The sequence below is a fragment of the Danio rerio genome, chromosome 2, assembly GCF_049306965.1.
Source record: "Danio rerio strain Tuebingen ecotype United States chromosome 2, GRCz12tu, whole genome shotgun sequence".
In the NCBI taxonomy this organism is placed as follows: domain Eukaryota; kingdom Metazoa; phylum Chordata; class Actinopteri; order Cypriniformes; family Danionidae; genus Danio; species Danio rerio.
In genome coordinates, this window is record NC_133177.1 from 60400369 (window position 1) to 60414760 (window position 14392).

The following is a 14392-nucleotide window of genomic DNA, read 5'->3' on the forward strand; positions in this document are numbered from 1 at the left end:
TATGACTTTATTTTAATGGTCCCTTTAACACATTTTGTTGAATTTAAGTTGCATTGCATCGACATGCTGACTAACTCTCATTTCAAGAGTTCACACTTAGATATTGCTTGACAGCTGTAAGCAGGTTTGGCATGCTGTCCCGGGAGAGAACCCTGAGCTCGGAGATAGTTGAGCCCAGGGCTCCCGCCAGGTCCATAGAGCATGTGAGGGGAGTACGAGATCAGGTGGTTCTCGAGAGCTCCCCTTTTTGTAAAGGAGAAAAGGAGGAGAAAGGGGTGGATGGGGGGTTTCTTCGGAAAACGAAGATAAGGGAGTAATGTCTAGCTAGGCTACTTATAGTGGGTTAGGATAGATCTGATTGGCTAACTAATGAGTGTAGATAGGTGGCCAGCTGCTGTCAATTATATCACGTGCTCCTCTCGAAATTAGTTTAAAAACTTCACTTCAAGAGTTCACACTTAGATATTGCTTGACAGCTGTAAGCAGGTTTGGCATGCTGTCCCGGGAGAGAACCCTGAGCTCGGAGATAGTTGAGCCCAGGGCTCCCGCCAGGTCCATAGAGCATGTGAGGGGAGTACGAGATCAGGTGGTTCTCGAGAGCTCCCCAAATGCATGAAGCTCGGGACAGCAGCCGTGTATTCGAAGAAACTCCCCAAAAGGCTTGAAATGCTATATCCGGCTGCTGGATATAGATATTTGAAAAAGAAAAAGTAAAGAGGGCTCCTTTGGAGCAAAGGGTGAAACAGGTTCCTGCGGGAACCCGAGCAGAGTTGGCTTGGGCTGTGAATACTCCTGCTGGAGTAGAGACTCGGGGAGACCCCTGCGGGGGTCAGAGCCATGGGGTGGGCGGGAATCCTGCTGGAGTCATTACAAGGGAAGGGGAGTGAAGGACTCCGGCTGGAGAGGGGGGGTGAAGGGGGGCAGGGGGGGCGGGGACTCCAAAGGAGTAATTTGCTCGAGGAACACTCCTTGCGGAGATTGAGCTGGGAGGTGGCAGCACTATATATAATTATATATTTATATGAAACATATAGATATATAAATATATAATGGGGTAATCTAGGGCCTTGGGGGGGCGTTTTTACTGACTCTTGCGAGAGTCGAAGCTCTTGGCTCTCCTGCGGGAGAGAGAGCTTTATGTGCCATCTCCAGCTGGAGTCGGGAAAAGGAATGGTCGGTGAAGCCCCAGCTGAAGGGGGAAATGGCAGTTGGGCGATGACCCCTGCGGGGGTCCGGTGCTCGGGATTAACTCCGCGGGAGTTAGAGCGTGAGGGTGACAGCACTATATATAAATATATATTTATATGCGTGGGTGCATATATATATACATATATATAAATAAATTTAAAAAATAAAAGATAAGTGTGAGAAATAAACAAAAATAAACAAATAAAAGCTAGGGCCGGGGAGGGTCGGTGACATGACTCGTGTCACAGCTCGGGGTTGGGTGAGCTATTTAGCTGCTCCAGTAGGAGTCGGGAAAGATGAGGGGGAGGTGAAGACTTCTTACTGGAGGGTGACGGGCGGTATAGGTGCTCTGGGGGTGTTCCTGCGGGAACAGAGCGTGAGGGTGACAGCACTATATATAAATTCATATTTATATGCGTGGGTGCATATAGATATAAATTTATATAAATAAAATCAAACAGAGAGAAAAATAAATAGTGCTATACTATATGTCATTATGGAATGACATAATATAAAAAGCTAAGGCCAGGGCAGTGAGATGATTCCTGCGAGAATCGAAGCTCGGGGTAACGCCCCTGCGGGGGCCAGAGCCATGGGGGGGGGCGGGGTCCTACAGAAGTTAGAAAAGTTGGGGGGCAGTGAAAACTTCTGTGGCAGCGGCCGGGGGGGGCGGGGGTGACAAGGGGGCCTGGGCAGGGAGAGAACTCCTACTGGAGTTAGGTGAGTGAAAAGGGGGAGAAGGCTGAGTGCAAATCAGCTGGAAGGAAGAAAGGAAGCTAGATGGCTGGGTCATGCCCGCGCCCTTGGGAGACTGTGTTGAAAAGGCCAGGTATATCTGGCGTTCTGATTTGATGCTGGTTTGATTGACAGCTGGGTCTGGCCCGCCCAGAAGACTCATATCATTTCCGTTCCTGTAGCCGGACATTGCAGTTCAATACATTCTGGCTAACAGCTCGATGCAGTGGCTTATTGTGTGTGCGTCATGAGAAGTAAGTGTTCATGTCTTCTGTCTGTGTGCTTCTAACACGTAGTATATGGGTTTAATGTTGTAACGCAAACTTTGAATGACGATCGGACCGCATGATTGCAATTACGTCATCAACGCAGGTGGTGCGCGCTTCCGAGCAAACGCCATTATTAACGACGCACATGTTATCCCCGCAAGTTTATTTACCATTGAAGTGTGTTGATATGTAAATTAGTTAAGTGTTAAGCAATGTAAATGCCATGTTTACTCAGTATTTGGGCATTGGATGTGTCTCACATGTATGTTTACTGCATATTTAGACCTGATGCCCTGTTAATCTTTACTTGTATGCCATAATTGATGTTATATATATATATTAGGTCATATTATATTGTTCTGTATATTATACCAATTGCAGTTTAATCACTGTGGTACATTTCTCTCTTGTTCTAGAAAATACCACACACACGCATGTGCCTTTATGACTGCAAATAAATGCTGTAAAAACATCAGCTAACTACAAAGCCTGACTTGTGCGTTCTTACCGACGCCCCCTGGTGATCACATCATAAATAGTAAAGCCAGTGCCATTTAACAAACTCACGAACAACTTATGGTCCTTCGAGCCGGAGTTTGATGTGATTATCATGGATAACATGTCCAGAGCCAGTCATATTACAGAGCCTGAGCCAGAAGTATGTCACAAACGAGTGCCAAAGCCTCCAAGACATTTAGCCGATTTTGAAGTGGAATACAGTGGGTTTCAACACACTTATCCACCTGCATCCAGAGTGCAACATGAGCTCTACCAACGTGAATCAGAGTGGCAAGGAGCTCATTATCAGTCAGAGGGAGCTGCCGAGATGACACCCTTCATTCAATGTTCAGAAAATGAAAGACATGGAGAGCCATATGAAGATAAAGAGGCTCAAGCAGTCATTCAACGGCTTAGAGAAGAGAATGTTCAACTGTATCGTGCACTCAGAGAAATGAGTCAAAAAGTTGAAACTGGAACTGCTGTACTCCAGAGCCCTATTCCTTTGCCTCGAACCAAACCAGCAATTGGGGCTTCTGGTACTCAAGATAAATTCACACCAATACCAGCTCCACGCTCTCACCGGTCCTTTAGGTTGGACTCCAGTAAACCAGCAGCTAAGGAGGCTGAAGTCTGTGAACCTGTGGTGGATGATCAGGTTAGTGTTTCGGCCATTTCAAATGAACTGTCCAGAATGAGTATTAGATCTCTACCAGAAAACATACATGTCCCATATCGTCATAGTTCACCTTACCATGCTCAGCCGCAACCTGATACCAGGGCATACCCAGTGCATAACCAAGATGACTACGGTAGTTATGGCCCAAACCAGCCACAGATGGCTTATCGTGCCACCCAACCTGTTCTAATGCCTCACAAACAGTTAGAAAGGATACAGCCACACAATCCAATAAGAAATTTTGTCTCTGCTGGCCGCCCACCCCCTGCTAGAGAGAGCACCTACAGAGGCCCCACACCCTCTATACCTGATTTCACATCAGAAGACCCACGACAATTCGCACGTTTAAAGATATCTCTTGAGAATTTGCTACCACAAGATGCTACGGAGCAGTTCAAATATCAGATTCTGGTGGAGCATTTGAAAGTTGAGGAAGCTCTTCTTATAGCTGACTCATACAGTAACTCCCCTTATCCTTACTCGTACACCATGCAATCTCTGACTGAACACTATGGACAGCCCCACCAGCTGGCATTACAGAGAATTGCTGAACTGATGGAAGGCCCCAACATGCGAAGTGGAGATACCCAGGCTTTTAGGAGGTTCGCTCTAAGAGTAAGAGCACTGGTTGGGATGCTCGACCAGCTGGGTGACAAAGGAAGTATTGAACTTCAGTGTGGCTCACACGTGGCTAGACTCATGTCCAAACTGCCCCATGATCTTCGAGCAAATTTCAAAAGGTACGTCCACCCACTCAGAAACCCTATACCTAACCTGTTAGATTTCTCAGACTGGCTCGAGTTTGAATTGCAGGTGCAGCCCACAGACAGTAGAGTTAATTTGAGTGAGCTAAAGGGACGTAGTGCTTCATATAAAGAGACTCAGCGGCCACGCAAACACCCTCAACAGCCAACTGCCATCCTGCACAGTACAGATCAGTCTGTGAGTAGTACAACAACAAAGGAGCCAGAGAAAGAAACCTTTAACAGGTCAGTGTACTGTCAATACTGTGACAACAAACAACACTTCCTTAATCAGTGTAGTAATTTCGCACAGCTGCCTTCTGAGCTGAAAGCTAACTGGATTAAAAATAATAAAAGATGCTGGAAGTGTGGAGGGAGACATCAGGCAGCCCAATGCAAGTTGAAAGCCGCATGTAAAGTTTGCACAGGAAAGCATCTAACCACTCTGCATGATGTAAATAGCAGGTCTGCAGCAGCAAAGAGTCCCGAAGTGCAACAAGAGAGTCAAACGCTATACCTAGACCGTCCAGTAGGTGGCAGCCAGGTTCTTCTAAAAATCAGCAAGGTACTGTTGCACAATGGCAAACATACATTGACAACTTACGCCATACTCGATGATGGTTCAGAGCGCACCATCTTACTACACGAGGCAGCGCAGCAGCTTAAGATCAATGGTGAGCCAGAGAACCTTGCTCTGAGGACAGTCAGACATGACACACAAGTGCTTTCAGGTGCCAAGGTGTCCTTCACTCTATCCCCTGCCTCTCAGCCCAACAAGAAATTCAAAATACGGGGTGCATTCACTGCAAACCATTTAGGGCTAGCAAAGCACTCACATCCAGTTCAAGCTCTACAAGAGAAATTTAATCATCTCAAGAGTCTGCCCCTTCAGAGTTTCTCTCAAGTACAGCCATTGTTACTCATAGGCTCTGACCACCATCACCTGATTGCCCCAATTGAACCAGTGCGCTTTGGTCCACCAGGTGGTCCTGCTGGTGTCAAAACTAGATTAGGCTGGACATTGCAAGGACCTGCCAATGTTGTTCAGCATCAGCTCTCAGCACAACAATGCCTATTCACCTCAGTTGTCTCCTCATCTGATCTTCTGCAAAATGTCGAACGACTATGGAAAATAGACACCTTACCATACAAAACAGAAAAGGAAGTGACACGCTCACGCTGTGATCAAGATGCCATTAATTTGCTTGAGTCTAAGACCGTAAGGGTGGATGTGGATGGAGTGAGCAGGTATGCTACCCCTCTGCTACGCAAGAAAGAGATGCCTATGCTACAGGCACCAAAGGAAGCAGTCCTTCCTCAGCTCAGAGGCCTAGAAAAACGGCTTGGCAGAAACCAAGAGTGGGCAAGATCATACAACCAAGAGATTGACAGACTAGAGAAAGCTGGTTATGTCATTAAACTTAAACCGGAAGCTGTAGACCAGTCACAGGAGTCTTGGTACATACCACACCATATGGTTTGCCATAATGGAAAAAACAGAGTGGTGTACAATTGTTCGTTTCGGTTTGAGGGTCACAATCTCAATGAGTATCTCTTGCCAGGTCCAACTCTTACTTCCACTCTCCTGGGCGTATTACTTCGATTCAGAGAGCATACAGTTGCCGTGACAAGTGATATTAAGGGAATGTTTCACCAGATTCGCCTGCTGCCAGAGGACAAACCTCTGCTCAGGTTCCTATGGAGGAACATCCAGCGAGAGAGCCCAGTAAATGTGTTTGAGTGGCAAGTATTGCCTTTCGGAACAACATGTAGCCCATGCTGTGCCACGTTTGCCGTTTTGAAACATACCCGGGACCACACATCACCAGATGAAGATGCACGCCTGTCTGTGGAGAGACACTTTTATGTTGATAATTTCTTGCAGAGTGTACCTTCGGAAGACAAAGCTACAAAACTGGTGAATAAACTACAATCCCTTCTGGCCTCAGGTGGGTTTGAACTGAGACAATGGGCAAGTAATATTCCCTCCGTTGTAGCCCACCTCCCCCTTGAAGCCAGATCAGAGAAGAATGAACTGTGGCTCTCAGAAAAGCAGTGGAATGTTGCAGAGTCCACTTTGGGCTTATGCTGGCTCTGTCAAACAGACACACTGGGCTACAAGGCCTGGCAGCGAGAAAGGCAAGTGCCCACATTGAGATACATCTATCATGTTTTGGCTAGCCAATATGATCCCTTGGGCTATATTGTCCCATATACCACCAGGGCTAAAGTGCTGATACAACGGTTGTGGGACAAAAGTCGTGATTGGGATGACCCCAAACTGCCCAATGATCTTCAACAAGCCTGGTGTACATGGGAAGAGGAGCTGCAAAACATTGAGAGAATTGTAATCCCACGATGTTACACTAGCCCACATCTGGATGCTGAAACATGTGTGAGGGATATTCACATATTCTGCGATGCGTCAGAATCTGCATACGGATCAGTTGCATACCTTAGAACACAACATACAGAAGGCCAAGTGGAGGTTTCGTTCATTGCAGCAAGATCCAGAGTTGCACCCAAGCGGCAGCTGTCTATTCCAAGATTGGAACTCTGCGCTGCCCTGACTGGAGCTCAGTTGGCAAGCCTTTTAGAAAGAGAGCTTACTCTGCCCATCCAACACCTAACATTATGGAGTGACTCAAAAGTAGTTCTGACCTGGATTCAATCGGAGTCCTGTAGATACAAGGTGTTTGTGGGCACAAGAATTGCCGAAATCCAAGAATTAACCTCTCCTCAAGCATGGAAGTATGTTAAGTCTGAAGATAACCCAGCAGATGATATCACTCGTGGTAAATCACTTTGGCAGCTTGCACAACCTACAAGATGGAACCTAGGGCCTCATTTCCTCCGGCAAGACCCACTTACTTGGCCCAATGACTCAGTGAAGCCAAACACTGACAACACGGATGATGAAACAAAGATAAGCTTTTGTGGCTTAACTAGAATAGACTTTTCCCAGGCCATTCAGGGATTCTCTCAGTTTCACAGTTTCTCTCAAGCAGTTGAGTCCAAAGCCTTGGATCAATTTGGCCTAGACAAGAAACCAGAAGATTTATCCGCCAAAGATTATGCCGAGGCCGAGATCACCCTACTGAAGGAAGCACAAGCTACATGCTTTCCCACTGAATTAGAGGCACTGACAACTGGCAAACCCTTGCCCTCTAACAGTCGGTTACTTACCCTTGCTCCAGAGTTGGACAAATCTACCGGGCTCATTAGAGTTGGTGGGCGTCTACGGCGCAGTGAATTGCTTGATCCAGAAACTGTTCACCCCATAATACTAGAACCCAAACATCCCCTGAGTCAGCTACTCATACAGCATTTTGATGAAAAATTGCATCACCCCGGTCCTGAAAGAGTATATGCTGAGATCCGCCGGCAATACTGGATTTTGAGAGGACGAGAGGCTGTAAGATATCATCAACATAAGTGTACCGAGTGTAGAAAATGGCGAGGTAAACCTGAGATCCCCCGTATGGCTGATTTACCCCCTGCTCGCCTTCGACTTTACAAACCTGCATTCTACTCAACTGGTGTAGACTGTTTCGGACCTTTCATAATCAAAGTGGGGCGGCGCAACGAGAAACGGTGGGGAATTATCTTTAAATGTATGACGACTAGAGCGGTATACATTGATGTGCTAACCAACATCAGCTCGGACTCATTCCTCATGGCTCTACGCCGATTTATTGCTCGAAGAGGAAAACCCCATGAGCTCTTTTCAGACCAGGGTACTAATTTCAAGGGAGGTGAGAGAGAAATAACAGAAGCATTCAACAACTTGCAACCTACCCTGAAAAGCCAACTTGCAAAGCAACAGATTGAATTTCACTTTAACCCACCTGGAGCTCCCCATTTTGGGGGTATATGGGAAAGAGAAATCAGATCCCTGAAAGCTGCACTCAACCAGACGCTCGGAGCACAACATGTGTCAGAGGAAGTACTAACAACAGTGCTGGTAGAGATCGAGGGAATTCTCAATTCCAAGCCGTTGGGCTATGTGCCATCCGATGTGGCTGACATTGACCCTATAACTCCAAATAGCCTTCTAATGGGGCGGCCTGACTCCAGCTTGCCACAAGTTGTCTATCCAAAAACAGAACTACTGAGCAAGAAGCAATGGAGACACAGTCAAATACTGGCGGATCATTTCTGGGCACACTTCATAAAGCGCTATCTGCCTCAACTACAGACTCGGGCAAAATGGATGACTGACAAGGCCAAGAATCTGGAGAAAGGGACAGTAGTGATAATAATCGATTCACAACTTCCCAGAGCTCTCTGGCTTGTGGGTAAGATCACTGACACAATACCTGGAGCAGATGGATGTATAAGAACTGCTGAAGTACAAGTGGGTGATCGCAAATATGTTAGACCTGTGAGTAAACTGATCCGTTTACCACAGTTACCAGATGATGACAATTCTTAGGCCTTTTCTGTAGTAAATTTACTAAGTAAATTGGGGCGGCTGTTGAAAAGGCCAGGTATATCTGGCGTTCTGATTTGATGCTGGTTTGATTGACAGCTGGGTCTGGCCCGCCCAGAAGACTCATATCATTTCCGTTCCTGTAGCCGGACATTGCAGTTCAATACATTCTGGCTAACAGCTCGATGCAGTGGCTTATTGTGTGTGCGTCATGAGAAGTAAGTGTTCATGTCTTCTGTCTGTGTGCTTCTAACACGTAGTATATGGGTTTAATGTTGTAACGCAAACTTTGAATGACGATCGGACCGCATGATTGCAATAACGTCATCAACGCAGGTGGTGCGCGCTTCCGAGCAAACGCCATTATTAACGACGCACATGTTATCCCCGCAAGTTTATTTACCATTGAAGTGTGTTGATATGTAAATTAGTTAAGTGTTAAGCAATGTAAATGCCATGTTTACTCAGTATTTGGGCATTGGATGTGTCTCACATGTATGTTTACTGCATATTTAGACCTGATGCCCTGTTAATCTTTACTTGTATGCCATAATTGATGTTATATATATATATTAGGTCATATTATATTGTTCTGTATATTATACCAATTGCAGTTTAATCACTGTGGTACATTTCTCTCTTGTTCTAGAAAATACCACACACACGCATGTGCCTTTATGACTGCAAATAAATGCTGTAAAAACATCAGCTAACTACAAAGCCTGACTTGTGCGTTCTTACCGACGCCCCCTGGTGATCACATCATAAATAGTAAAGCCAGTGCCATTTAACAAACTCACGAACAGACTGGGTAGTTCCTCTGCCCTCGGGAAGCTGGTATGGTTGGGTCGTATTCTCTCCCTGGACTAGGCCCATGCCCTTGGCCGCTGGGATTACTGCGTCTGCTGGTGAGGGTCCTCTGAGCTTCCCTGAGATGGCTGTGGCTGAGTCAGATATAAGATTTGAAGGTGTCGGGAGACTACTTTCCTAGTGTTTGTATGTGTTGTTACGATAGCCCTTGTGTGCTGCTGTGGTGGTGGCTCCAATTCTGAATGAGTGACTGGATTATGAATCTGGTGGGAAGCCTGAATGGTCCTATGACTTTAAGGTGTTATGAAACCAAAAATGTTATTGAACGGAATGTGTGGATATGTTGAGCAGTGAGAAACTGATGAGGTGTTCTGGGGTAACTTAAAATGTATAAATGAATGCTGACGCAAATTGTGTATGCTGTGGTTATGGGATTATCATCTTAAAAGGAGAGATGGAGTCAGCTGCGGCTCTGCTTCTGATACCAGTTTCTGAAAATAAAGCAAAGAGAGTCAGCGATTTCCTATGCAACTAGGAACATGTACAGCAGTATTTTTTTTTTTTTTTTTTTCAGAATGTATTGACTATATTGCCCGTTAGAAGCGCATTGGCGGCCCCGATAATATACCCACGAAGGGGGCAGCATCTGTGTAAAAAAGGATATACTAAGGATGAAATTGGATAGCTAATAAATGAATGGCTTCTATTCCAGCGCTTAAGGAAGGAAGCATAAGCAGGTCGCATGCTTTAAGCGCTACCTGATGGTTACGAACCTTTATGAATTTCATTTCTGTTAAACCAGGAGTCACCAAATATGGTACCGATGGGCACCAGATAGCTCACGAGGCTCTCGTGTGTTGCTCTCAGGCCTGTTCTAAAATAGCTCGCCTTACACCACTTACAAGTAAGCTTTCTCTAAAATAGAAGTAATCATTTAAAAATGTAAATATTTGCAAAGATAAATAAAATAGTGTTGCACGTTGATATATTAATTACGGGGTATTTCCTACCCTGTTAAATCATTGTTGGTAACTTTGAGAGAATCATAACATGATCAGTGACTACACCTGGATGAATATTATTCATTATTAAAAAATAACCAAAAACTTAAATTATAATTATAAGTAAATTGAGCAATTTGTTATTTGAGAAGTGTTTATCCAACTGGTAGCCCTCCACGTTAATCGGTGCCCGAAGTAGCTCTTAGTTTCAGAGGTTAGTGACTCCCGTGTTAAACGCTAAGGACAACATTTTGAAGAAAGCTGAAAACCTGTAACCATTGACTTTCACAGGAAGGAAATAAATAATAAGGAAGTCAATGCGGCTGTCCGTAGTGCCCAGCCACAATTCATGACACTTCGTATTCTGCCGCGCCGCGGAGCGCTATTTGTATAATTGATTAGTTTATTTGATAAAGTATGAATGCGTGAGTCTGGTGTGCATTAATCTACTATTCTCTGTCGTAAGTGCGTCGCGTCACCGCGCCGTCGGCGCCTCTGGTGCGCGACGCCCTTCAGGCAGAGTTTGTTACGGCCAAGATCGGATTTAGATCATTTCTCTTCTATTCCGGAGATTGCTGCTGCGAGATGAAATAGGTGAGTGACGAAAAGGCATCCCTGCGGGATAATGCGCATGTGTGTTTGATGTTCTAGATGGAGAGCAGTTTATGCTTAGCGTGATATTTTTCTTCCAGAATATAAAAGGGGGACTGATTGTCGATTTATTCAAATAGCTTATTAATGCTTGAAATTCTATCACTCCAAATTGATGCTTAAGAATTCTATAGAAGTGCTTAAGCCGGAGGTTCTTCCGCAAAGAGAATGCAAATATTAGAAAACCGGTCACTAGTTTAGCTGGGGGATATTAGGGAGAGAGAAACGGGAACTTGTAGGTGAATTACGTGCAAACACCGTAGTTATTGGCGAAATCCAGCGGATCGTTTTTAAGCATAAATGTGTGGGCTACTTTTGCATCCGAATGTTAAACGGACTACGAAATGTAATTGTGACCTCCGATTGCCAGAAATCGGGTGGCAGGTGAAATGTTGATTGCAACCGAGCGCTGCAGCCGTCTAGATTAGAGAGATTGCTTGGTTTATAACGTGATAATTTAAGCATATTCATCAGGTAGAATCATGCTGTTAAAGCTGAAAAAGGCAGAATTATGAGGAGATGAAAGAGCCGTTATTAGACGTTTTTAGAAACGTTCTAATGTCCATTTCAGTAGGGCTGGTATGGATGTGCTTAACAGGGAATTGCTCTGTGATTTCTGGTGTAGTGTTGGTGGACGGCTAGTGAGGTTGTGGGAAGGGAGCGCCGAGATCGGCTGTGCTTCAGTAGACGAAACCTGGAATGAGAAATTCAGAAATTAGGTCAGTTACAAACGTAATTCAGTAAAAGCATAAACATATTGACAAAAGTCGACAAGTAATTTCTATTTTATAATAGAAAATAATCAGCAGTAGCTGCGAGCTTGTAAAAATGAGAGGGGGAAAAAGCAATGATACGCAAGGTAGAGGGGCGGGGTGCGTAGGTGGTAAGGATCGCTGAAAGAGGAGGACTGGAGTGTGCACTGGAATCGGGAGCTGCAGGATGGAAGAGGTGAGGTGGGATTCCCAAGAGTTGCTTTATTGTCCGGGAGATAGGTTTTATCCGTGTTTAGAATTATGATTGCTGCAATATTTCCAAATCCAATATTGCTTTTTAATCCTTTCCTTGATTCTCCGGGGAGGCGGAGAGATTGCGGGTTTAATGTCTGTTTAGGATAGGGGGTGTGGCAGGAGCGTGTTATGTCCTGGGGGTGGCGGTGAAGACGTGGATTCGCAAGTGTTTTGGGTTTAATGCAGCGGCTTTGAATTATGGTCCCGGCGTCTAGGAGTTTGGAGGAGTTCAGTGACAGTCGTTGTTGGATATGAGAGACGCATGATGATGCTGGAGAAGGTACGTAGCGGAGCTGGGGATTGCATTGTGATCTGGCTGGAGTGGATAGGCCTACGGCCTCTCGTTGGAGCCTCGGTCTCGAGCTGACTTTCATGCTGGGCTGGTTGTTGTTAAGACGGGGCTGGTGTTTCAGGGAGCCCGGAGCTTTCTTTCTTGTATGTAGCTGCGCTGATGCTGTTGTGATCTCAGCCGCCGTCGCTGTTGTTGTTGTTTTTGTCATTTTTTGTAGTTGCTGACGATGGTATTAAAGGTGGTGTGGTATTGTAGTTGAAGAATAGTAGGAGATGTGGAGGATCCGTTTTGTCCGTGAGTAACTTTTGGAGGAGCTAGAGCGGACCTGTCGTTTGTTTCTTCGGAAAACGAAGATAAGGGAGTAATGTCTAGCTAGGCTACTTATAGTGGGTTAGGATAGATCTGATTGGCTAACTAATGAGTGTAGATAGGTGGCCAGCTGCTGTCAATTATATCACGTGCTCCTCTCGAAATTAGTTTAAAAACTTCACTTAGATTATAAAAAGGCTGTTCAGTTGGGGTTGGGGTTAATTTAAGTTTACATGTACTTGCAAAGTTTCTTATAGTCAAGAGCAGTATCAGCAGATATTAAGCAGACATGCTAATACTCAAATGAGAAGTAAATGGCATGTAGACAAGTTTCGCAGTTCGCTGCGCTGCAAAGTTCATGCTTGGTAAACTCTGACCAGTGAAATCGCATCACTTGACTGCATAAAGCTGCGGTCACACTAGAGTTTGAGCATGTGAAATTCTGTCGTACGGCACTGCAAAAAGGACGATTAAACATTAAAAAGTGAGCGATTGCTCCATGTTTTAAATTTCTGTCCAGAGAGGTTGTTTTGATCCTCGATTGGTCTCACGCAGTCAAGTGATGCGATTTCGCCAAAACAATCTCACAGCAAATCGTAACTTTTTCATTTAGTGGCTAATTCGTATTAATTTGTGCGATCTAATTCGTACTTTTTAGTATGATTTGCTCATTCCCCAATGATGGTTGGTTTAAGGGGTGGGATTAGGTGCTATGCCTCCTTTTTAAAATCGTACAATTTCGTAAGACTGAACTCATACGAATTTGCTACTAAACTGCCAAAACGTAAAATACTTACGTTTTCTCGTGAGATCAGGCTGATTTCGCAGGTCAGAGTTCATCAAGCTTGAGTTTTGCACCGCAGCAACCTGCGAAACAATGAATGACCCTGCGTTTCCAGTCTAAAACATTCACATGCATATGAATGAAAGTCTATATGGAGAAAAGCCCAGTGTGACCGCAGCTTAAGACCAATCGAGGATCAAAACATGACCTCTCTGGACAGATATTTATAATATGGACCAATTGCTCACTTTTTTAAATGTCTAATTATCTTGTTTAATCCCGCCCCTTTTTGCAGCTCCATAGAATTTCACTCCTGTCCCAGCTTGCGATCACTCCACATTTGAAGAGTGACATTTCATTATTATGTATTCATTCATTCATTTTTTTTCCAGCTTAGTCTCTTTATTAATCTGGGGTCGCCACAGCAGAATGAACCGCCAACTTATCCAGCATATGTTTTTACGCAGCGGATGCCCTTCCAGCTGCAACCCATCACTGGGAAACACCCATACACACTCATACACCAAAGACAATTTAGCCTACCCAATTTACCTGGACCACGTCTTTGGACTGGAAACCGGAGCACCTGGATAAAACCCACGCAAACGCTTCAGCAAACCTACCTGTAGGCATCAAACAAGCCCGAAGCACTCAATTAGTTTAATCAGGTGTGTTTAATTAGTGTTGGAACTAAACTGTGCAGAGTTGTGGCCCTCTGAGTTTGACACCTGTGAACTATACTGTAGTATATGATTGACTATATTAACTTTCTGATTTTGATTGTAATGTTATATCATGAAGCTTTTGTAAAGCTGCTTTAGAACAACAATTATTGTGAAACCTTGAATTGAATTTCACCTGCACTCTCTATCCAAACAGAAACAGGAGAAAACATTGATCAAAAGCAAACATGAGTTAACTCTGTATCTACTTATACAATTTGAAAAAAAAAACAATTACAACTAAAGAAATAGAATAGTGTTGTCCTCAAAGT

General features: G+C 44.7%; 2 protein-coding genes across 8 annotated transcripts in view; one reads left to right on the forward strand and one right to left on the reverse strand.

Annotated features, from left to right (window-relative positions):
- The window catches only part of ncana (neurocan a), a 248356-nt gene that overhangs the window by 150571 nt on the left and 83393 nt on the right, over positions 1 to 14392 (reverse strand). The gene's annotated exons all lie outside the window — the stretch shown is intronic.
- Positions 2090 to 9264, forward strand: LOC110438157 (uncharacterized). The gene is made up of 2 exons (XM_073931806.1): positions 2090 to 2177; positions 2609 to 9264. Exon 2 carries the CDS (start codon positions 2803 to 2805, stop codon positions 8545 to 8547), a length of 5745 nt encoding a protein of 1914 aa, XP_073787907.1. The 5' UTR covers positions 2090 to 2177; positions 2609 to 2802; the 3' UTR covers positions 8548 to 9264.